Source organism: Asterias amurensis, chromosome 4 (assembly GCF_032118995.1).
Source record: "Asterias amurensis chromosome 4, ASM3211899v1".
Classification (NCBI taxonomy): domain Eukaryota; kingdom Metazoa; phylum Echinodermata; class Asteroidea; order Forcipulatida; family Asteriidae; genus Asterias; species Asterias amurensis.
The window spans coordinates 16,245,004-16,270,299 of record NC_092651.1 but is presented as its reverse complement, the minus strand read 5'-3'; the positions used below and the strand labels follow the sequence as shown (position 1 = coordinate 16,270,299).

The following is a 25,296-nucleotide window of genomic DNA, read 5'->3' as shown; positions in this document are numbered from 1 at the left end:
AAGCAGTTGTAACTGTTTTTTATAAAATGCCTATGGGTAGAAAGATGTTGTAAAAGTATAATACAATGATCCACACAAACATGCCTCGAAATTGCGTGGTTTTCCTTTTACCTCGTCGACTAACACGTCGGCCATTTATGGGGGTCAAATTTTTGACTCCCATAAATGGCCGACCATGTTAGTTCGCACAGTAGAAGGAAAACCACGCAATTTCGAGACAAACTTGTGTGGATCATTGTATTCTACTTTTAAAACATCTTTCCAACCGGATGCATTTTATAAAAAACGGTTACAAACGCTTTTGTTTTGACCAACTCGTCCGATCCAAGGCAACGTGTTCCTTTAATGATCAACCCACCTCAACCGCCCACTCATGTGCAGATGATGAAGCATTATTAGCTCTGCATACATTATTTATATAAGGAGATACATTTACCGCATAATGGTTTGCATAGGATATGACAAAGACTCGCTCAACGTGTATTTCATGTAAGGGGATCTCCCTCCGAGACACGCAATCAACAATACTTGGTTTTTAGATGACTTATTTCCCGTCAGCAAAAACGGTTAAGATAGTCAGGCCTCAATTGTCCACCATTCTGTAACAACCTGACGGTACAGTGGTAAGTAACACTTCTTGTTTATCCCAATACATTATTTAAACAAATTAAAATGTCAATAAAATTAGATTAACCATTTGAAAACAAGTTGACAATGTTGGAATTTTAACAATGGATGATATTTAACATGTATTGATTTTTTAGAGGTACAATTTAAAAACTCGAAAATTTGGGAAATTGTAGCAAGAAGCTTAGGGCTTTCTTACCCGTGGAAACAGAGCAGACGGCTATGACACAGGATAAATTAAGTCATCTGGATATCAAATTGCATTATCCCAATACATAATTTCAACAAATTAAAATGTCAGTATAACGAAGATTAACCATTTGAAAACAGATTTATAATGTGGGATTTTTTTACAATAGATGATAACTTACTCACAGAGGTACAATTTTAACATTCGAAAATTTGGGAAAATGTAGCAAGAAGGATTTTCTTAACCATGGAAACGGAGCAGCCATTACGGCTATGACACATACAAGATAACTTAAAGCCATTGGACACTTTCGGTAAACAGTATTTTCCAAAGGCCCACACTTCGTGTATCACAACTGATATAAAAAATAACAAACCTGTGAAAATTTAGGCTCAATCGGTCGTCGGAGTCGGGAGCAAATAACGGGGAAAACACACCCTTGTTTCCGCACGTTTCGACGTGTCTTGACATGTGTTAAAAATAAATCCGTAATTCTCGACAACGAGAATTTGTAATTGTTTTAATGTTTTCTCGAAAAGTAAAGCATTTCATGGAATAATATTTCACGAGAAGTCTTTCACCATTACCTTCTGTAAACCCTGTAAGTTATTTGTAAATCTGTGAACTTTTTTTTCTGTGCCGAAAGTGTATAATGGCTTTAAAGGAACACGTTGCCTTGGATCGACCGAGTTGGTCTTTGAAAAGCGTTTGTAACCGTTTGTTATAAACAGTCGGCCATTCATGGAGTCAAAAATTTGACTCCCTTATAAATGGCCGACCGTGTTAGTCGACGAGGTAAAAGGAAAACCACGCAATTTCGATCATTATATTCTACTTTTAAAATATCTTTCTAATCATATGCATTTTATAACAAACGGTTACAAACGCTTTTCAAAGACCAACTCGACCTATCCAAGGCAAATTGTGCCTTTAAAGACACTGGACACTATTGGTTGTCAAAGACCAGTCTTCTCACTTGGTGTATCTCAACATATGCATAAAATAACAAACCTGTGAAAAATTGAGCTCAATTGGTCGTCGAAGTTGCGAGATAATAGTGAAAGAAAAAACACCTTGTCACACGAAGTTGTGGGCTCTTTCAGATGCCTGATTTCGAGACCTCAAAATTCTAAATCTAAGATCTCGAAATCAAATTCGCGGAAAATTACTTCTTTTTCGAAAACTACGTCACTTCAGAGGAAGCCATTTCTCACAATGTTTTATACTATCAACCTCTCCCCATTGCTCGTTACCAAGTAAGGTTTTATGATAATAATTATTGTGAGTAATTCTTAACAGTGTCCACTGCCTTTAAGTCATGCTGGATATCCAATTGCATGCTATAGAATAGGATAGATTTTTCGTTGTAAAAATTAATGCTAAAATCATTCATCAATGTAACATTGATTCGTATACATTCATTCATATTATAATACTCAAACATGTGTGTATTTCTTACTGCAGATAGGTGGAAATCATGAATGCTTCAATTCAAAGTATGGTGATACCAGATAAGCTGTTTTGCCTCTGGACTCCTGAGTCCAAGAAGGCAGCAGGATACTTCCGTAGTCTCCTCACAAAGACAATGGGAGCTCTTCTTATAAAGGTGAAGAATCAACAACCACACCAACAGGTTACCAACTCACTGAGAAGTATATCAGCCACCTACCGGTCCAAGCTGGGGTTAGCTGATGCAGCATCAAGACCCGACTGGGATGATCCTGCAAATCGTTGTGCCTATGTGTTTCTATACTTCATGAAACACAGTCATCTTGTGTTTTTAAGTTTACAACCACTGCAGAGAGAAAGTTATTTCACGCAATGGAGCACAAATGGAAAGGATCTACGGATTTGCAGCCTTGGAGGAGGCCCGGGTTCGGAGCTGGTTGGGATGGCCGCATTTCTACGAGAAAATGATCTGTGTTCCGTCTCCAGACTGAAGTGCACCGTCCTTGAATTATTTCCAAGTTGGAAAGAAACTTGGGACAGCATCCATGAACATGTACCAGAGCTTCCAGCCGTTGAGTACATAGAGTGTGACTTGGTTCATCACTCAGAGTTGCAAGCACCTGTCGTAGACGCGGTCAAGAATGCTGACATCGTCACTATGGTCAAGACGTTTTCAACCATCTCAGCCTTCATGAGGGAAGACGGTGGAGCACAGAGGATGCAGACCATCTTCCGTGAAATGAAGAAAGGTGCTCTGCTACTCTTCATCGACAATGAGAACGCAAGCAAGAGCTGGGAGTTCCTCAACAGTTTTGTTCTGACTGCTGGAATGACAACTTTATATAACTGGTCAGGTAAGACAGTCATGCCATCGAAGAAATACTCAGCAACGATAAAGAAATTCAGCAGTAAAGTGGATTTCAAACCGATGCGATTCTGTAAAATCCGAGCGGTGCTTTTACAAAAAGTGTAAGAAAGAATTTTAGTAAACCTATTGTTAAAAGTACGCAAGTTCCATATTATGTACCATCATGGAGGTAGAGTTAGATGGTACCATTACAAGGGAACGATACAGTAGACCCTTACATTTGAACCTCAACACGATTTGTAAAACCAAACAAACCATGCTATATAAGCCAATTAATTAAGTGTTGTGTCCACCGACGTAGGCCTACCCATTTCTTAGTCACCAATAGAGAAACTACTTCTCAGTTAATAGATGTTAAATTTTCATCGGGGATAAAGAATATAATTTTGGGTTTACCCTTACACCGATATGTATTAGCACAGTATTTCAGTCAGCACATTCCCGAGTCATGTGAAGAAAAAAAATCACAGGCTTGCCACCCGAGTATAATAACATGCGTGTGATTTTTTTTTCACATGGCTCGGGAAAGTACCGAGTATACAGTGCTAAACACATCGGTGTAAGTGTAAAAGCAAAATTAATCTACTTTTCAATATTGTTGTGCAGTAATGGGAGACTTTGGGACGCTAGGTGGCAGCAGACTTACGTTTACCGTAGTTCTGAGCGTGCGCCTATGCCCGAGAACAATGGATTTTACCTGGTAAGTCTGCTGCCACCAAGCGTCCCAAAAGTCTCTCATTAGTGAGATGTGCAATATTAAACATTGATTGTTAGGCCATATCTCAATCACACGTTTTTAATTCATCAATTGGGCCTCTATTATGTTTCCTTTATTTTCAACAATGCTTAGTTTACACACAGTTCAGTAATTTTTAGTTTTTGCCGCGAGGTGTGTGAAGCTTTGAGTGTCGGACCGATGTTAATCTAACTTTCATATTTGTTTGTTTTATACCATTTAGGCATTATGGGGAATATTTCAAATAATAAAGGAATTCGTTGCTTTTTTTCCTGGAACTTGACTATTACTTTAAGGTCTATATTCGAATAATAAAAGCATGTTGACGACTCTTTTGACGATGTGTACTTGAGTAATGAAATTTCCAAGATGAAATGGTTTAAGAGCAGTTTGGAAAAAGTCACGACAAAAACGACAATGGAAATTAACAAATAATAATAATGCACATTTTTGACTTTTTGTTTATGAAGTATTAGGATATGAAACTTTGCATTGTAGTATTAAGTGAGATTTGCGGTATTACGATGTGTAAATCTCTTTTGAGTTGGTTTTGATGAAAAGAGCCGGTGGTTGACAACTCTGTCAGCATTATGGTTAGGGTTGTGGGTGGGGTTGGTGTCGGTCGGGTCAGTATTTTAGGGTGGGATGGGGTTGGGTTTGGGGTTAGGGTTACTCAGCCAGCAGTTCTTTTTTAGCACCAGTACATCTCAACAAAGATTAACACATTGAGGTTTGCGGTAGCAAGGCGCTATCGCAAACCTCACCCATGTGAACTAACTATCAATAAATGTAGCTTAAATCAATTATTGAGTTGTGTATTAATTTTGTGTTAATTGTTACATTCGAACCTAGTCGTGTGACAAGGTGTTTTTTGTTTCATTATTATCTCGCAACTTCGACGACCAATTGAGCTCAATTTTTCACAGGTTTGTTATTTGATGCATATGTTGAGATACACCAAGTGAGAAGACTGGTCTGTGACAATTACCAGTAGTGTCCAGTATCTTTAAGCAATATTTTCTGCTAAACGCGGATCTATAAAAGTGGGCCCAGTGCTTTCACAACCGTTACCTTAAGACAACATAACCCATGCGACTAACGCAGGGGTAGGAAGTAGATTGAACCGGTCGGTTGTCTGTTTGATTAGAAACACAGTTGCACAACGAGACAGAAACAAATTGACGGGCAATCTACAGAGCAGTGTAAGGTTCAAAGATAATGATGGAGAGCACAGTCAATAATAAACGCACCTACCGTATGTTCATGAGCGAGTTGCACATGATACTAAGTATTAATAAATCATGAATAATTGATAAGGTTGTCGGGTCATAATAAACAACGTCCTGCCGTGCTCTGAACAGTATCAACCATGCATGAAACATTGTGAACTTTATTTTCAACAATGGAGTACTGTGATCCTTTGTACGTTTATACAGTTCAATCAATCGAAGCGGTAAAATATTTCGACCATGTTGTCGGCAACTATTTCGACTTCATTTTTTCGCTCGGTGTTGACACAGAAGCAATGACGGAGAGGCTTCGGCTTTGTTTTGATTCTATTTCAATTATTTACAAACAAAGCTTGCATGATACGCGTGTCAGTAGACCCGACTGGAGCGACAGTGGCTACCGATGTGCCTACGTATACCGTTTTTTCACCATTCATTGCCATCTTGTCTATCGAAGCTTGCAGTTGTCACTGCTGTACTCCGGGTATCTTCTCCGGGTAAGCTGGGGGTGGAACCCCGTACTTTCTATCTGCTGTATTGGGGGTGGACCCGGTTCAGACGTGGTCGGTCTAACAAAGTTTCTTCGAGACAGTTCACCACTGTTTCAAGCGTCCCGTGTGGAATGCACGATAATCGATTTGTTCCAAGAATGGGAAAATAGCTGGAGAACAATAACTACTGCAAATCCTAATGACTTTCAACTTCACAAAATGACATATATGCCAGGTAATATATTATGGACAGACAGTTGCCTGAGTCCACGTGGTCTTCTTGCTGTTCGATCAGCTCATATCATCACTATGGTCAAGTTTTTTTCAACCGTCGCAGCTTTCTTAAGAAGAAGAAACTCTCATGGAAATCTACTTCGTGAAATCTTCCAAGAGTTGAGACCTGGTGCTTTGGTGCTTTACATCGACAATCTATATAACAATCAACATTTAGAATTCCTGGACATTGCGTATTCAAGAGGTGTCAGAGAAGTGTTGTTTGAATGGCACGGAGAAATGGTTTTGCCTGAATTTGTGCATGCGAAGTCCATAAGTAGCATCGCGAAGTCCACTGGATTTAAACCACTCCAACGCTGTACAGTGTCAATTTTGCTGTTGAGGAAACCAGATTACTGGACAGTGGTCTAAAGGGGGAGTTATAGTCGGTCGCACGATGGTCGCGCGATGAAAATCTTGCCAAGCGATCAAAAGACACAGCTTTTAGGCATCAGTCATAAGGCCGGTTTATAGTCGGTCGCGCGATGGTCGCGCGACGGAAATCTTGCGCGCAATCCTAAGACTGAGGCCTAAAAACCATGTCTTTTTATGATCGCGCGTCAAGATTTTCGACGCCCGACTATCGCGCGACCGACTATAACTCGGCCTATAGTCGGTCGCGCGATGGTCGGGCGTCGGAAATCTTGACGCGACATCATAAAAAGACGCGGTTTTTAGGCCTCAGTCTTAGGATTGCGCGCAAGATTTCCGTCGCGCGACCATCGCGCGACCGACTATAAACCGACCTTTAGGATTGCGCGTAAGATTTGCGCGACCGACTATAAACCTGCCTTTAATGCTCAGATGTAGCTTCCAAACTATCATCAACGCAAACAAAGCAAAACTTTTCTCCAGAAGACGATCAGAGCATGCAGTGATCGAAACGTCGAGTTGAAACCAACGGCTCTTTTCAGAACCACCCCAGCAGCGCATTTAGAAAATAATTATCATTACGTGTTACCACAAACCTTTCTATTAAAAAAGCAAAACTTGTGAAATTACTTATACTGGGCAAAATAAAACCACTATGCCACGAAATATCCGTGTCAGGAAAGTCTTTAATAACCTACGCAACTTTCTATGTGACTTAGTTTAAAAACTCCAAATATTATTTTATGCAGATCTGTGCTGTGATATGTGAGGGTACATTTTGTTTAAAGAAAATAACGGGATATGTATTGTATAAGCATGGATAAGTATAAAACGCTTTTGGTATTAAAAATGAACCAAAGTGCAAAAACAATCTCATGCACAAAATAAAACACAAAAAATGCCATATGCATTTTCTTTTGTCAGCTTTTAATTTCATGGTTCAGAGTGATTATTTAACCTGTATCATGATTCGGGGTTGAAATAGCAGAGTAAATATTTAAATTAAATCCCCAGTTTTTCTCCCACCCAACGTCCGTACCAATCTGTAAAAAATGAAGTGCGGTGAGCAGTTAGTGTGAAAACAAAATATTAAAGAGCATGCATGGCGAAGGCCTCGCTTATTTTGAATTCCGAATCCACTAATGGTGATTAGGGTCTTCTTTAAATTGTGTTTTCTTGATAGTGACAGCTAGCACTTGAGGGGGTTAAAATCAATTGTTTCTCCGGGACTTGAACTTTTATAAACGTTCAATGCTGTGGGAAATGTATTTATATATAGGACATAGTGAAATGACTTATTTCGTATATTTTATGTACGAATCTAATCATACGAATTAGTAACTACTGTTTTGTCATGTCCCACATACCATATTAGGAGAAAACAGAGCGTCGAGCTCATTAATATTTTGTAGGCCCTGAAAATATTCCATATAAGACAGATTTGAGGGCCCCAGAAAGCGTTTCAGTGTAAAAATGTTGCCCAATTGTGACCTGGGGGTTGTTGACTTCCAGCTTGAGGTATTTTGGATGACAAAGGCCCTGAAATAAATGGTCCTATTTGCTGAGAGGTGTAGGGACATTTTTCAAGATTGATGATCGGACGTTTTGAGAATTAGACCTCAAAGGGATGTTTTTACTTGGAGGGAGAATAACTCGACGGGCCCTGGGACTACCCATATAAAATTGAGCAGAGAATAACAGTTCAAGAGTCAATCAATAATTTTCCCGTTCAAGTTAAAAGCTGTGAGACTTTTAAGTATTTTTCGTGTATTTTTGAATATGTAGCATTTTGCACTGTGTGCTAAGGGAGATTAATTATTAATTTGGTGGGGTGCACACTGGAGGGAGGGGGAGTAGTATCGACGGGCCTTCTGGACTCCCCATGTCAAAATTAAGCGATACAAGTTTAAGGGATACAAGTTCAAGAGTCAATGGATAATTTCCCTTTTACAGAAAAAAGGCTTTTTAGATTTTTGCACTTGGGAGTTTATAATTGAAAGTGGGTTGTTGCACGCCAATAAAAATAGTCATCAATGGTGCACCCTATAACCCCAGGATGCCACGCCTCCGCCGGGACTGGCGGTATTTATTGCAGCGCCCTCACTTGGTCAAGTTTACCCATGGTCGTCTCTACGTTTTGACTTTTTGGGACTGCACGAACTTTAATATGCCACAGTTTGTTTGAAGAACTAAGACTGTAAGATAAGAGGGAAAACTGAACACAATAAAGGTGAGATATAGTCTGATTATTGAATGAGAATGTGAAAGGTTTAGTCCGTTCTGGATTTTTCATATTATAAATGAACCGTCGCCTAGTTTTAACGGTGTCGTATTCTTAATATTATACAAAGGATGGCCTCTCCATGATCGGGAGTCCATGGGACCATGATGATCATGGCCGTGCAATGTGAATCATCATTATTATGTATGCACTGCGGTCCCACACACGATCATAAACTACCAGATACCACTTTTACTTTTTTTGTATTAATGAAAGGCAGGAGCTTTTAACATGAAGTTTTTTGAAATTGTTTGCATCTGTTCATAATTTTATAGGTGCAGGAAGATGACAACTTCAATCAAGAATGAGGAGGCAATAGATTTGAGTGTCTTGTCCCCAGAATCGCAGAATGCTGGAGATTTCTTTCGAGACCTCGTGAGTGAAGTTTTGCCTGAGCTCCTGAGCCATGTTGAGGGTCAATCTAACCAAGACAAAGCACACAGAGTCAAGTTTGCGCTACAAATGATCTCCAAGGCGTACAGATGTAAATTAGGAGACACAGATCCATGGTCCAGATCAGAATGGGACGACTCTGCAAACCGCTGTGCCTACGTGTTTCTGTACTACATGCAGCATTGCCACATGATGTACATGGCACTACAGCCTCTTCTACAACCAAGCCTCTCAGGTATCATTCAAAGATGGAGGCAGATGAATCATCTGAGGGTCTGTTGCATTGGAGGTGGGCCAGCACCTGAGCTTGTGGGTCTGATGAAGTTCTTTATAGACACCAATCTGATCCCCATAGCTATGCTCAAGTGTAGCATCTTAGATGCATTTCCAAGCTGGAAGGCGGCCTGGAAAGAAATTCACAACAAACTGCCAGAGCCATTCCCCGTTGAATACTTCCGATGTGATCTTGTGAGGGATTCAACAATTGACTCCTTTGTATTGGATGCCATCAGAAAAGCTGAAATCTTAACTTTAGTCAAGTCTTTCTCAGCTGTGTTTGCCTTCATGCGAGATGATCCAGAAAAAAGTGTTCTATTTCAGGCTATTCTGCGTGAGCTCAAGCCAGGAGCAGTTGTTATTTACATTGACAATGAGAAGAATAAAGAAACATGGGGATGTTTCAGCAAATATGCTAAGAATGCTGGGCTTGATATGTTGTATGAATGGCATGGTAATCCAGCCCTTCCAACCGGGGAGGACTCTGTCATCATCCAAAACTACTCCACGGCCCTGGAACTTCGCCCAATGAAATCATGTGCGGTTTCTGTTGTACTTCTTCGCAAAACCCGACCAACCTTGTCTCTCCTAGAAACCACAGAGATAAATGGACCAGCAGTTGCTCATTATCCAGGGAAGTCAAGACATTGGTACCTTGATGCCAACTCACCATGCCGTCCATTTGAAGCTCATAAGATGGGTAAACTTCAAGTGGAGTGGCCTCACCATAAAGCGAATTAAACCAATGCACACGAACACACATTACAATCTTGACATGTTGCTCATTGGAAATTTCCTAGTTATATGGGCCGTGTCACATGAGGCAATTTACTGGCAACCAGTTCCAGGCAATCTCCAAGAAGAGAAGCCATTCCCATTTGAATGTTAATATTTTTCTTCTATGGATCGTGAGACAATGTTTTAAAATTGAATCATGTGCTACCAAAGTGGTCCTGTAGCATGCACTGCAGTTGGTTGCCTCCAAGTTGCCTGCAAAAGTTGCCTCGTGTGACAAGGCCCTGATGATAAATAAGAGCATATGTTTCTTAATAGAATTGTTACTTATTATAAAAGATTAAACCAGTACTGTAATTCTTTATGTACTTATTAGTTGGGAAAAATTATTGACCTAGTCCTGTTTTTGACGAAGACTTGGGTAACAGTGAGATTGAAAGATTCACACTTGAATGGATAAAAATGTCATGTTTATCTCATATTTCTCTAAGGCAAATTCTTCATACTTCATCACAGTGTGGTTTTTGTACCATTAAAGTATTGCTTTCTGTGTTGTTTAGCGTTGTAAGGTAACATTATGATAATTGTTTTTAATACCAAACTCATGATATTGGGAGTTCTCACAAGCAGCTTATGTATTTGACTTGATTTACATCAAGTTCACCATCCTCACAAATTGTAGGTTACAATTATGTCCATCATATGAGAGAACAATAGAACATAGAAGTTAAATACCCCAATAGAGCTAAAATGCACTGACATTATAATTATTGACCATACATGTAGTCCTTTCTTTACAACTGTACATGTCATGTGAGTCTTGCATGTATCCATGTTATCTCTTCATGTACTTCATCACAGTGGTTTTGTATCATATTAATTATTTCTCTGTGTTTAGCATTGTTTGATGATATGATAATTGCTTTTAATTCAAAACTCATGAAAGTATATTTGGAATTCATGACTTGATTTATATGACGTTTACTATCCGCATATATTTTAGAATACAATTATGTCCATCATATCAACAAATCACAATAGAAATTGTAAGACTTTTGTGGACCTTATGCACTGGCGTCATCATGCCGCCATCTTAGATGTAAAACGATGATGAAGTAATGGAAACGCATTACACACGGTCCACAGGATCAGCCAATGAGCTTTCTCCTTTTGAACTTTGGGGCAACCGTCTGAAATGACATCATGCGTAAGATTTATTAAAATATTCATTTTCTCGATGAGGATAAACCTTGATAAACAACTGATTAGAAATATTCAAGTCGTTTCAGATGATTTGATCGGCACATGACTGTTTTTTATCAAAATCTGAAAGCTTTACTATAAATTTACTATCCTCCAAAGAAATGGTTGTATCTTTTTACTGTTAAAGGCACTGGACACCTTCAGTAATTAGCAAAGACCATTATTCTCACTTGGTGTATCTCAACCTATGCATTAAATAACAAAACTAAAATTTATGACTCAAATGGTCACTGAAGTGGCAAGATAATAATGAAAGAAAAAAAAACACCCTTGTTGCACAAATTGTTGAGATGCTGTCAGATGTCTAGTAAAAGGTTTCAGGCCTGAAGTCTTTCATTGTTTGATTCAGAGAGAGTGGTTTCTCACCATGTTTTATACGATCAGCAGCTCTCCATTGCTAGTTACCATGTAAGTTCTTATGGTAACAATTATTTTGAGTAATTACTATTAGTATCCATACCTATAAAAGAAATTGCAGTTGAAGTTCCCCCACAGTTGCCCTAATCAAAACCAACACAAGATGAACCTTTCCTCAAAATGTACTGTAGCATGAATGTTTTTGATTTAATAAATAATGTTGATTCAGCTAACTTGTATGTCTCAAGTCTGTTCTGTTTTTAACAATTACTTGGAAATAAACAAGACCATTGATTGACAATGGTTGCAGGAAAGGCGGCAATCTAAATGTTGTTGTTGATTAAAGCCATTATACACTTTAGTAACAGAAAAAAAAAATCACAGATTTACAAATAACTGACGGGGTTTACAGAAGGTAATGGGTAAAAAGACTTCTCTTGAAATATTATTCCATGAAATGCTTTACTTTTTGAGAAAAGTAAACAGTAAATAGTAAACACATGTCATGACACAGCGAAACGTGCGGAAACAAGGGTGTGTTTTCCCGTTATTTTCTCCCGACTCCGATGACCGATGACCGATTGAGCCTAAATTTTAACAGGTTTGTTATTTTATATATAAGTTGTGATACACGAAGTGTGGGCCTTTGGACAATACTGTTTACCAAAAGTGTCAAAATAACCTAAATTGAACAGCTCTGAGACAGGGGAGATGCAAAAAGTGAAACAGTGACTCGAGTTGTAGGTTTCCTTAAACAAAAACAACTATATTAATTATAAATCAATCACCAAAATGCAAAATCAGTGGTTGAAATATAATAAAAAATAGTAATAAAACAATGAAGCCCTTTCTTTTGACCGAAATGGGTGGACTTAGGACCACTTTATCTTCAACAAATAAAACCAAGTGAAAGAAATAACTCAAAAACTCAAAACAGTAAACAGTGCCGCAGACAGTAACGTGCGTATGCCAGCCTCTGATTGGTTGTCAAAGTTAGCAGGTATTTATTGGCCAGTGACGTCAAACTTCGAGGCAAACCATGGCATCATTTAGACTAAAGAGGTCGCTCTTCAAGTTATTCCAAGATGGCGACTTACATGGCAGTTGCCAAAGCTAAAAATAAGTAAGTTGAATCATGCCGTTTTACATTTATTTAATGGCATGTGTGACCGATGTTAAACGTTTTTAGCAACTTATTGACTATCACCCTTCTGTCACAAACGTGATAAGGTGCGAAACAGGTCACAACTGGCCCTAGACTTAGCAGTTGTTTTGTAAAAAATTGTATGGTTTCAACAATATTATTTGTATTGCCGTGAGCCGTTTTCCGCATTTTTTTGAAGTGTAGCTCATCTCAATCAGCTCTATAATAATACCCCATGATAATACTAAGCAAGTGACTGTCTAAGATGGGCTATACTACTCCCTTTTGAAATTTTTAGTTCCATGGTTGCTCCCACCCAAGGAAACATGTATTTAAAAAGATTCAAAACACAAAATTTAGGATTTGCCCGTGTTGTATAGTTGAGCACACTCTGCCGAGTACAGAACCCCAGATACTTGGGCCACTACTACTACTATCAGAAGTGCAATCTTCAATTTTTTGAAACAGCACTTTAAATTAAATTTAAAGGAAGAAGAAGAAGAATCCTCACAGGACATGCAGAACTAGGCTCTTATCTTAAAATCAAGTGTGCATTTAAGATTTAATTTCTGTCTTAGATGATCAAAGTACATTATAAATTTCAAAGTGAGATTGTCAGTTTTTATAAAAGTGAGCTCATTTCTACATGGTCGGAGCAATGTTCAGATGTTGCGCTCCTAAATATTAATCTCTACTTAAAAAATCATCTCATATCTGCATAGTATAATAATTGATTCATAATTTGAATATATTGAACAAAACACATTAATCAGTGCATCGTTTGTAGGCATCATCACGTCATAAATCTCAATTTTTTTGTACAAGTTATCAAGTTAAATTAAATGGTGTTTCTCTCTTTTTTTCGCAGTCAAGACAAAGAGAATGTCCGCTGCCAAAAATGCCTGGAGATAGGTCACTGGACATACGAATGTTCAGGCAAAAGAAAATATGTGCAGCGTACTTCACGAATGTCACATCTTAACAAGAAGATCAAGCAGGCAAAACAAGAAGCAGAGACACAGTTGGTGTAAGTCACATTCTCCGTTGTCCCATGCATCTTTGCATCTTTCTTTCCCCCCAGTCAGCATATTTAGTTCTCGCATCAAAATGCAGTTTTAAAAATACTGAATTGCAAATTTTGTTCTTTTCATTTGACAGCCCAATGACTGATGCTAAAGCCACAACACACACAAAGGACAAAAGGTAAAAACTAAATACAATCTCTGCTGAACTGTGGCTAGTTTCTTTCTTGAAAAAAAAAAAAAAAAAAAAATCATGTTTCTAACTAAAGGCACCCCAACAAAACAATTGTTCACTCTTATTATTTTTCCACAATTTTATTTGCCGACAGATCTAAAAAGCGACACAGTTCAACAAGCTCTTCTTCATCAGATAGCGAGGATTCTGAGAGTGATACGTCAGACTCGTCAAGTAGTGATTCAGATAGCTCAGACTCATCTACAAGTGATGATAGCAGTGATGAATCGGATACCTCATCAAGTAGCAGTAGCAGCAGCTCAAGTAATGACAGCAGAAAAAGGGTTCCTCGCAAGAAGAGAAAACGCTGAACAATTCAAAGGCATTAGAAGAAAATAAAAAAGGCAAAATTAACACTTTTTAACTCGACTGGTTCTTTTTAGAGCCAACACTCCAAAAAGTGAGATTTACACATGGTTGTGCCCGCAAGTTTACTATTATTTATTTTTACTATTGACCTTGTTGCATGCCATCTTGAATGGAAACTTAATAAGCATGAAAATGTGCAGTTTGTCTTTAAACAGAGCGACCGCAAACAAGTGCAAGATTGGACCTATTTCCAGTCAACCAAATGGTTAAATCAAGGGTCATGACATGAAGTGACACTTTCCAATGTTTTTCATGTTATAGTAGTACGGTATCTAAAACAAAAACCAAATTTATGTTTCATATTGTTTTTTCCAGACACTTATACAAGACAACATTTTCTAAAAAGTCCAACCAAAGCGTCTACATGTACATGTAGTTGTATCATGATGATTACTGGTTTTACAGATAATGGTCTCTCAATGTTATTAGAGAGGTTTCGCTGTACTCAATACACAGAAAATGGTGGAAACTATTTCACTTGTTTGTTTTAAATTTAAGTAACTGTTTGGTTCAAGTCAGTTGTTGAACCTAATGTGAGTTAGGATTTTAAATCATCTGCAGTTTTTAAAGTAATTAAAAAAAAATTGCTTTTATGATTTATGTTACTTATTTGTATTAGTTATTTTTTTGTAGAGGTACCTTGTCTTCTATTATTGAAAGTGTTATGTTGCATTGTACTTTGATCCTCTATAACCATTAATAGTCGATGGACCTTCCATGAACATAATGATGTACATCAATACGGCTACGATGGGGAATTTAGGAGTTGAAAACTGGAACAAAGGGGATCATTAGGTGGGTTTCTAATGAACGCTTTCTCTAGATAAGTCAAATGTTATAAGTTACTTAATAATTTTCAGTAAGGTTGAGTGAATAAACTTTAAATTAAATTTCACTTTTTATGCATTTTTTTCTAGAATTTCACACCAAGTTAAACCTTGTTTTGATGCAAAGCAAATATCATTTAATAATTATTTTCAAAAGGCTTTATTTAAAACAATAGGATATAACATAAACTTGTAAGTTCACACACACACTCACAGTAAGGGAATCTGGACGGAATATCATCAGTAAGATTACCAAGAATGCAACTGACTCTAAACTTTGGTAACCAGAAAAACGCGAATTTTTCTTAACGTTGCCAATATTGTAATTCCCTGTTTTGTTTTCCATATATACACATAGAAGGAAGTTTTCCGCAATAAAATCCTACAGACATTTTGTATTATTATAAAAATACCTGAATAAACATTTAAAACATTTACATGTATCGTAAAAGTTTGGACGGAATCATACATCAGTGCGGTATTGACAAAAACTATTCAATATAAATAAATAAAGAAGTTTAAGAAAAAAAAAAACTATTTGTAGATTCATTTAAAAAAGAAGTTTACAAGTTAAAACTGTTTCCGTTTGTACTCTGTGTAGCAGAAGTCTCGGCGCTTCTTCATTTTTAACAATATTATATGCGTTCGAAAAAACAAGGTTTGTCATATCCTTGGTGCAATTATTACATTTAATAAATTAATTCCCAAATAATTATGATTCAAATTGGCCTCTCATCTCTTGGCATGCTTGATGATTTAGCAGTTAAGACATCTGCTACCCATGGGGCGTATTCTCAAATCAAAACATTAATAGTCTGCAGATTTTTTCTGCAGGACCAAACATGCATAGCTTATCACACATGGGTGTTCGGCTTTAAACGGAAATAGTACCTTTTCATGTGGTGTATTATAAAGCAATTTGACTCGATTACCTAATCATTCAATACCAACAATAATCCCCCAAACTGATATTTTTCCCAATTGTTGTTAATCATGGTTCCCTTGGAACTTGGTCAGCATATTCAAAGCTCGATAAGCTTTGTTACTCCCTCGTTCATAGAGGTTGAATTTCATCTGAAGCTACAAGTTTAACGACTCCATCGTTTATAGAGGTTTAATTTCACAATTTCTACAACCTCGGATGCTTCTTGCTCTGGAGTTCAATCGCCCGCTTGTAATCTTTGACTGCATCCGCCCGTCTGCCAATTTTACCTCGTACTTCTGCCCTGCGTTTGTGAACTAGAGGGTCATCAGGCTGCAATTTGAGAGCTGTTGTGCCAAAAAAAGAAAAAGAAAATCAGAAGAAAAAATCAGTCAGTCCAAAGTAAAACTTGTTTGTTCTTAATATTGAATGATACTATATTGAGAGTAATATTTAATATTGAATGGTACTAAATTGATAGTAATATATCAACCAACACTCATGTGAGTTTATTTTTTTAATATAAAAGATCCTACCTTCCGAGTAGTCTTTTTCTGCTAGTTCATATCTGCGCAGGGAGGCATAAAGGTTGCCTCTGTTGAAGTAAACATGGGCAGACAGAGGGCTCATCTTAACAGCTAGCTGGAAGTCTTCAAGTGCACCACGAGCATCGCGCATCAGCACCTACAATCAGAGATCAAAGAAACAATGTCTTAAATCAAATGTTCCACCTTAACATCACTTAGGGTGTGTCATGGTCTACCGGATCAGAGCACTTGACTAAAGTTCTGACTAAGAGTATCTGATCAGCAGAGCTTGGTTCGAGTCACGGACATGAAATTTGTGTCCTTAAAGCCATTGGACCCTTTCGGTAAACAGTGTTGTCCAAGGTCCACACTTTGTCTACCACAACTTCAATATCAAATAACAAACCTGTGAAAATTTAGGCTCAATTGGTCATCGGAGTCGGGAGAAAACAACGGAAAACCCCACCCTTGTTTCTGCGCGTTTCGCCGTGTCATGACATGTGTTAAAAATAAATTCTGTAATTCTCGTTAAAAAGAATTTATATTGTTTTGCTGTTTTCTCAAAAAGAAAAGAATTTCATGGACTAATATTTCAAGAGAAGTATTTTACCATTGCCTTCTGTAAACCCTGCAAGTTATCTGTAAATCTGTGAACTATTTTTTTTCTGAACCGAAAGGGTCCAATGGCTTTAAGCAAGACACTTAACCACTGCTTCATCCTTCGGATAGACCATAAAGCTGTAGGTCCTGTGTGTTGTGTAAGGCATGTTAAAAAAAAAAACAGTACACTTATCGTCAAGACAAGGTGCTCCTGGTTTGATTGGCTGCTTATTGCGCCAAAGCACCTTCTAATACACCGCTAGGGGTGTGCTAAAGCACTCTAAAAGAACCCTGTATTACTATTACATAAATTAAGCCCTGGATTCATGGGTTTTCAAAGAAAAGAGTTTAAGACAAACAGGATTACAGAATGGCCTCAGGAGCCTTTTTTCTCATTTCAAGAATTCAAGAGAGAGAAGTATTTTTTAATGGAATGCCATGGAACAAAATTATTTCTATTGCAAAAAAGCAAGCCAGAACAAGTTTAATCAAGCACTACAGTAATAATTACAAATAATAGCTTGAGAATTCCTGATTTTGATACCTTTGTTATTCCTCTGTTGAGAACAGCTGACTCATCCTTTGGATTATGCTCCAACGTCTTGGTATAGAAATCCACTGCCTATAAATTACAACGTGTAATATATTGAGTCAGTTTAGTTGTTATCACAGTAATTTTTTGAATATTTAATTTAAAAATACTAAACTACTTCAGTCCTTGCTTACCTATAAACTAACATACATTCATCATATATTTCCAACACTAACATGACACTTAATAGGTTATAAATTTGCAAAATAGGTTTTATAAATTTACATTACAAGTAACCACCACAAAATTGATACATGTGTCATAAAAAAATAAGACAAAAAATTTGCTGCAAAGAAAACAAAGGGGAAGAGTGCAAAAGCAACAAAAGGAAGAAGCTTTGTATAAACAAACAATTCAGGCTCTGTTTCATAAAGAGCCAAGACTTATCTTAACAATTATGTCAATCTAAAATGATAACAAAAGTGTGATGTCACAATAGACATCACTATATTAATATTGACAACTCATCTTGAGATGAATCTTGGTGTTTTGTTGAAACAAGCCCGTTGATTATTGATTAAATTTAGTAATCTTAGTTATCAATAGTATATATTTCAAATACATACATAATTGTGATAACAAAAGTGAGAATCGTGTTCAATGAGGGCTGGAGCCACCAAAAACATACTTTGTAAAAACCAAACATACAGTTTGGGCCATTTCATGTCAACAGTATCAACCTTAACAATTATAACAGTAGCTAAACAAATTTATATAGTGTATAACAAATAGTGATTAAACATATGCGCTATGTCCCTATGCCCTGTAGAGAAAAAAGACAACAAAGTACAAATACAAGATATACCAGTTGACAGAAACATACAGATTGGGGCATTTCATAATTAATTTTTTTTATATAGTGCATACATAGTGATTAAACATGTCCCAATGCGCTGTAGAGAAAAAATTCACCAAAATACAAGTAGGTCCTACAAGGTGTACCAGTTGACAGAAACATACAGCTTGGGGCATTTCATGTCAACAGTATCGATCTTGATAATAGTATTAATTATTTTTATATAGCGTGAAACACACAGTGATTAAAAATGTCCGTAATTGCTGTAGAGAAAAAGACAACAAAATACAAAAACAAGATAAAAACCAAGTACAGAGAAAATAGAGAAAGAGATAGAAGCCTGGCAGAGCCGCTGCTACACGCTCCATCATTAAAGGAACACGTTGCCTTGGATCGGTCAAGTTGGTCTTTGAAAATCGTTCTGTAATGTTGTAAAATGTATATGGTTAGAAAGATATTGTAAAAGTAGAATACAATGATCTACACAAATATGCCTCGAAATTGCGTGGTTTTCTTTTTACCCTGTCGACTAACACGGTCGGCCATTTATGGGAGTCAAAATGTTGACTCCCATAAATGGCCGACCGTGATAGTTCGCGACGTAAAAGGAAAACCGTGCAGTTTTGAGTGATACTTGTGTGGATCATTATATTCTACTTTTAAAACATCTTTCTAACCGTATGCATTTCATAACAAACGGTTTCAAACGCTTTTAATAGACCAACTCGTCCGATCCAAGGCAACGTGTTCCTTTAAACAGTAACAATATAAATTGACCTCACCAAGCTGCAACCTTAGAGGTCATACTATGATGAAAAAATAGGAAACGTGCAGTTGTGTACGCGCAGCGCACAGGATCAGCCAATGATCTACCTTCTTTTGACCTCTGTGTATACGGCAGGCCTGGAATTTCACCATTGAGAGGGCAAGGCCATTTTCATTTTGAAAAGGGCATAAAGTCAATGGGAAACTTTGAAGGGGCACCAAGGCCAAGACCAGGGCACAGCGGACATGGCCTACATGACTTTTTTGAAATTCCAGGCCGGATAAAGTCTATTACTTAAAGAAACAATACATACCTGTCTAAACTGGCGATTATGGAAGTACAAATTAGCAGCATTAAAGTACGCTAAGGCATACGTTGAATCTTGTTTAATTGCCGACTGGTAATCTCTCATTGCATTATGATGATCCTGCATAAACTGATTGACAACACCACGGTTTGTGTATAACTCGGCAGTCGGTTTCAGCTTCAAGGCAGCGTTGAGATCCAAAAATGCAGCAAAGGTATCACTCATCTGGAGACAGACAACAGCTCGACCCTCTAAGGCTGGCCTGTAATCTGCGTAATCAATAAAGATAAAAAGGTCTTTAGTGTCGCTTAAAGGCAGTGGACAGTATCGATAATCACTCAAAATAATTGTTAGCATAAAACGATCACTGGCCTGTTGATAGTATAAAACATTGTGAGAAACGGCTCCCGCTGAAAAAAACGTAGTTTTTGAGAAAGAAGTAATTTCTCACTAAAATACTTGAATTTAATTTCGAGACCTCTGAATTAGATTTTGAGATCTCGAAATCAAGCATCTGAAAGCACACAACTTCGTGTGACAAGGGTGTTTTTTCTTTCATTATTATCTTTCAACTTCGACAACCAATTGAGCTCAAATTTTCACAGGTTTGTTATTGTATGCATATGTTTAGATACACCAAGTGAGAGGACTGGTCTTCAACAATAACCAATAGTGTTCAGGGTCTTTAAAGCCTACACACAAACATTGGATTATATATTGTTGCAGTAACTGCTTAACATTATTTTGAAGTAAAATATTTCGCAGTCACACAACTACAGATGATGCAGAGCTAATAATTAAGAGAGGTTCGCGGTAACACTGTATGAAAATCTCTTTTGAGTAGTGTCGGTTATGAACAAAAACTGGTGGTTAACGACTCATCGTCTTGGCTCTGATCGTTTTCAGGAGATTTCCACATGGTGTTACCGCAAACCTCTCTTGGTTATCATTATCATCATACATTTAATTCATTGCTGTCCTTACATTTCGCATTTCAAATTATATAAGTTATACACAGTAATACTAGTTAATTTTGGTAAGTAGGACAATTAGGTTTAATAGGTGAAGCAGAGGCTTTTGTGCCTTAACATATTGACATGCAAACAACAGTTATACTTCCACCATGCAAAGTTTCAAATCCAACTAGGGGTTCAAGGCAGTGGACACTTTTGGTAATTACTCAAAATAATTATCAGAATAAAACCTCACTTGGTAACGAGTAATGGGGGAGGTTGATGGTATAAAACGTTGCGAGAAACGGCTCCCTCGGTAGTGACGTAGTTTTTGAGAAAGAAGTAATTTTCCACAAATTTGATTTTGAGACCCCAAGTTTAGAATTTGAGGTCTCGAAATCAAGCATCTGAAAGCACACAACTTCGTGTGACAGGGGTGTTTTTTCTTTCAGAGTTATCTCGCAACTCCGACGACCAATCGAGCTCAAATTTTCACAGGTTTGTCATTTTATGCATATGTTGAGATACACCAAGTGAGAAGACTAGTCTTTAACAATTACCAATAGTGTCCAGTGTCTTTAACAATGTTCTTACTTGGATCAATTTCTAAACAAGCTGTAAGCTGGTTCCATGCCTGCTGGAAATGACCAGAGACTTGAAGGTTATAGGCAAGATTGACCCTGGCTGGTAGACACTTAGGGTCAAGATGAAGCGCTCTCTCATAATCACGCCTGGATCAAATAAAGGTTCAAGGGTCATTTATTTTCCACAGTTTCAAAAAAATAAAAGACATTGTCACTGAAGAGAGATCAGATTAAAGAATACAATACAGTAAAGATATATCAAGATGAAAATTAATATGACACCGCAGAGGGATCCATTTTAGAAGCCGAGCTTGGAGGCAATGGTCCCCGTAGACATGCATTTGCATTGAGACAAAGAATAACAACTACAATTTGGTGAACCAAAAGGTCTGCGGGCGAGGCGAGAAAAAAATATTAAAAGTATAAAATGCACATGCACGTATACTCAAAAAAATTAATTAAGTAAACACTTTAAAACAAATAGCAGAAGTAAACAAAAACACTGAACTCAAACTAAACACGATGGCCTAAAACACGATACCCCAAAACAGGCCAACATTAGAGTACAAAAACAAAGCAGATATTCAGGGACTTAACACATTTCTGTAATACCACACAAGCCAACATTAGAGAACAAAAACAAATGCAAAGATTCAGGGATTCAACACATTTCTGTAATACATGTTATAAAAAGAGACAGAAAAAGTCTATGATTATGAACTCCTCAAAACAAAAATGTATAGTATACTATACCAACTAACATTTAAAAATAAAAACTACCATAAATTATTCTGAAAAAAATTTGCTTTACTGACTGCAAAAACAACCCTCATTCAAATTCCAATATTGACCCCTAGCATGCTAGTCACACGCTGCGACTGTGCCGCACTCACCATTTTGGTCGTGGGCTATAGGTTTTGCCTAAAATGCGCGCTTCACTGAATAACGCACAGTGACATTGCCCACGAAATGGCGCACTCAAGATTAAGTTTGTACCTTGCCATCTGATTGGTTATCTCATGTCCGTAGTCCATAAAGGCATTGCCTCGACCGATGTACGCATCCAGGAAGAAAATATCCACTTCTAAAGCAGATGTGAAGACAGTCACAGCATCTTCTAGACGATTTAGTCTGAGAATAGAAACAAAATTAAGTTGCACAAATGAATTTGGATCAACAGTACAGGCACTGCCAGAATGCAAAAGTATAATTTTTGTGCTACATAAATACCAAGTCCTCTAGAATTGGTCCTATCTATCTACATCTACATCTATGATAATAGTTGTCAAAGCCTTAACAGCATCTGGACAAGGTGTGAAGATAGTGAAGACATTTCAGTTTTAGATGTGGGAGGAAAACCCCAGAGAATTGTTCCATGGAAAACCCAAGAAGTCAAGTAGGGACTGAAAACCCAATCCACATAGTGTCCCCGGTAGGTTTCGAACCGGGGTCCCAGAGGTTGATGGCAAGGAAAGACACTACTGCGCCAACCTGACTTCCCTACATGTCCTGCTTCTACAGCTAGTTCAATCAGTTTATTTTCCACAGTTTCAAAATCACAATCGAAGACAATGTAAATTGGAAGTTAAATGAGGAATTAGCACGGACATTCATGAGCCTTGAAATTGTGAAGGGACCCATAAAGAAGCAAAGCTTGTGAGGTTATAGGTCCCAGGGCAAGCTTGTGCATTGAATTGATAATTATTTTGATGTCTTGTGGAGGACACTACTCCAGGTAGGAAAAATGTTCCTGAAAGAACAGGTGTAATCAAGAAGGTTCAATGCACAAGCTGCTAACAATGAAAGTAGTTACATGGACAAACGAGCAAAGACAAACAAAGACAGGTCAGCAATGTAAGAAAGAAAACACCTATTAACAATATGAGTTCAACAAAGTAGCCTTATACTGAGAGACTTTTTAGTTAAAGAGCATGTCAAAGGAAAAAATATTATGCTCTGAATTGTTAAGAGAAAGCACAAGAAAGAACCTTTCAAGGTTTGGTAATTGTAAAACAAACCCCGAACACATTAAATATAGTTTTGATCACTTTAAAACAAACTTCTATATAATAAAACAATGCCTTATATACTGTAAACAAAACCTTCAGTTATTATAACAAATCAAAAAATCATTTGATTTATTCTTACTTGTGACAGCAAAGTCCGAGCGTGTGTCTTATCTTGGGATCTCTTGAATCCATCTGTAAATTAATCATTTATTAGTTATTGGTAAATGATTCATTAAATATATTATATGTCACTATACCCAGATGATTGAACCTAATTGTACACATGGGCATTCTTAGAACAATTCTTGAAATATTCTCAAACTGTGCATATATTAAACATCCTTCACAAAATAATAATAGTAATAATAAAAATAATTTGTTTACTTTCATATTGCGCTCTCTCCAGGACAAGCCTGTTCGAGGGCGCATAACAGTAAAAATCAAAGTAACAGTAAGAAAAGTTACACAGAAAAGGTTTAAGAAAAAGTACACCAGTAAAAATATGCAAAATAGAAATTCAAAGTCTTTATGCAAAACAATATAACAGACAAAACAATGCAACTTAGGTACAATAAAGCATTTAAAAAGTTCACAATAAAATATAAACCATAAAAAAGACAGATAGAAAACTCACTGCACATCACCAAATGCCTTCTAAAAGAAGAAAGTTTTAAGTTTGGATTTACAAAGATTTTTTGAGTGCAATTTGCTAAATGTTAATATGTGACGGAAAATGGAGGTGAAACATACAAAAAAGCATGGAAGAGATGAACTCAAGCATACACAGATTGTCTATCTTAAAGACACTGGACACCTTTGGTAATTGTCAAAGACCAGTCCTCTCACTTGGTGTATCTCAACACATGCACAAAATAATAAACCTGTGAAAATTTGAACTCAATTGGTCGTCAAAGTTGCGAGAAAATAATGGAAGAATAAACATCCTTGTCACAAGAAGTTGTGTGTTTTCAGATGCTTGATTTCGGGACCTCAAATCTAATTCTGAGGTCTCGAAATGCATCAAATATTTTAGTGGAAAATTACGTTACTTCAGAGGGAGCCGTTTCTCAAAACTATCAGCAGCTTTCCATTGCTGATTACCAAGTAAATTTTTATGCTAACAATTATTTTGAGTAATTACCAATAGTGTACGATGCTTTTAATAAACCTTCCACTCTGAGTGACTGAGATGCAACTGTCAAACAAACTCCTAGCATCTTGACTTACCTTTACAGCTTGAGCAAAGTCTTCCTTAGCATTCATGTAATCTCTCTGAGCAAAGTACATCAAGCCTCTATTGATCAGAACCTGTTAGAATCACACCAAGGCAAACACAAATTACTGCACTTCCCCAAAAACATACGTATACTTTGACTTTAAAAACTACACAAGTAAAGAAGCATAACAACATCCAATACAGTATCTGAACAGTCTATTATTCAATTAATGCAATGAAGAAAAAAAGGTCTGACAGAGATTTAAAATAGAAAAAAATATATGTTAAAGGCACTGGACACGTTTGGTAATATTGTCAAAGACCAGTATTCTCAGTCGGTGTATCCCAACACTATGCATAAAATAACTAGTACTTTGTGTGCTTTCAGATGCAGAGGCTTCAGCTGAAGTCTTTCATTATTTAAGTGAGAAATTACTTCTTTCTCAAAAACTACAATACTATACTTCAGAGGGACCCGTTTCTCACAATGTTTTATACTATCAACAGCCCTCCATTGCTCATTACCAAGTAAGTTTTTATGCTAACAATTATTTTGAGTAATAACCAATAGTGTCCAGTGCCTTTAAATAATGTAAACAATATTGATGAGTTAACACAAGGGTTGACTAACCTTTAGAGCATTGGCCTCTCCCAGCATTAGCACAATACCATAGTCTCTCAGTGCTTTACTGTAATCCTTGGTTGTATGGTAACATACAGCACGATTGAAGTACGCCAAGGAACATGTATTATCAATCTCTATGGCTTGACATAGATCCTTAATGGCTAGCTTATAGGCTAGGATGTAATACTTCAAAGCACCCCTAAAAACAAAAATAAAAATAAGTCATCAATATCAGGAAGTCATTGATTTGACACAACTTCTC

At 37.2% G+C, this 25,296-nt stretch overlaps 4 protein-coding genes across 9 annotated transcripts in view; 3 read left to right on the top strand and 1 right to left on the bottom strand.

Annotated features, from left to right (window-relative positions):
* The window catches only part of LOC139935739 (uncharacterized), a 35,837-nt gene extending 24,091 nt beyond the window's left edge, over positions 1–11,746 (top strand). The window contains exons 2-3 of one of the 2 annotated variants that reach the window (XM_071930295.1): positions 8,404–8,465; positions 8,792–11,746. In XM_071930295.1, coding sequence (XP_071786396.1) covers positions 8,802–9,926 — 1,125 coding nt within the window. In that variant the 5' untranslated portion in view covers positions 8,404–8,465; positions 8,792–8,801 and the 3' untranslated portion in view covers positions 9,927–11,746. Of the gene's footprint in view, positions 1–7,585; positions 8,466–8,791 lie in introns of those variants that run through there. The other variant, XM_071930293.1, reaches the window with a different exon arrangement.
* LOC139936604 (uncharacterized) lies at positions 469–6,325 on the top strand. Its single transcript, XM_071931445.1, has 2 exons — positions 469–623; positions 2,282–6,325. Exon 2 carries the CDS (start codon positions 2,295–2,297, stop codon positions 3,237–3,239), a length of 945 nt encoding a protein of 314 aa, XP_071787546.1. The 5' UTR covers positions 469–623; positions 2,282–2,294; the 3' UTR covers positions 3,240–6,325.
* Positions 11,747–12,554: 808 nt separating the features above from the next.
* On the top strand, positions 12,555–15,421 carry LOC139935663 (uncharacterized). The gene is made up of 4 exons (XM_071930170.1): positions 12,555–12,663; positions 13,553–13,711; positions 13,843–13,887; positions 14,036–15,421. The coding sequence occupies exons 1-4, from the start codon at positions 12,626–12,628 to the stop codon at positions 14,250–14,252; spliced, it is 459 nt and encodes a 152-aa protein (XP_071786271.1). The 5' UTR covers positions 12,555–12,625; the 3' UTR covers positions 14,253–15,421.
* Positions 15,422–15,571: 150 nt separating this feature from the next.
* Positions 15,572–25,296, bottom strand: part of LOC139935662 (uncharacterized) — a 48,962-nt gene continuing 39,237 nt past the window's right edge. For all 5 annotated transcript variants that reach the window (XM_071930164.1, XM_071930169.1, XM_071930166.1 and 2 more), the window contains 9 exons: positions 25,041–25,233; positions 24,421–24,501; positions 23,333–23,385; positions 22,181–22,315; positions 21,195–21,331; positions 19,654–19,916; positions 17,731–17,808; positions 16,596–16,743; positions 15,572–16,406 (listed from right to left, as the gene is read on the bottom strand). In XM_071930164.1, the coding sequence (XP_071786265.1) occupies positions 16,267–16,406; positions 16,596–16,743; positions 17,731–17,808; positions 19,654–19,916; positions 21,195–21,331; positions 22,181–22,315; positions 23,333–23,385; positions 24,421–24,501; positions 25,041–25,233 (1,228 nt within the window). In that variant the 3' untranslated portion in view covers positions 15,572–16,266. The remainder of the gene's footprint in view (positions 16,407–16,595; positions 16,744–17,730; positions 17,809–19,653; positions 19,917–21,194; positions 21,332–22,180; positions 22,316–23,332; positions 23,386–24,420; positions 24,502–25,040; positions 25,234–25,296) is intronic.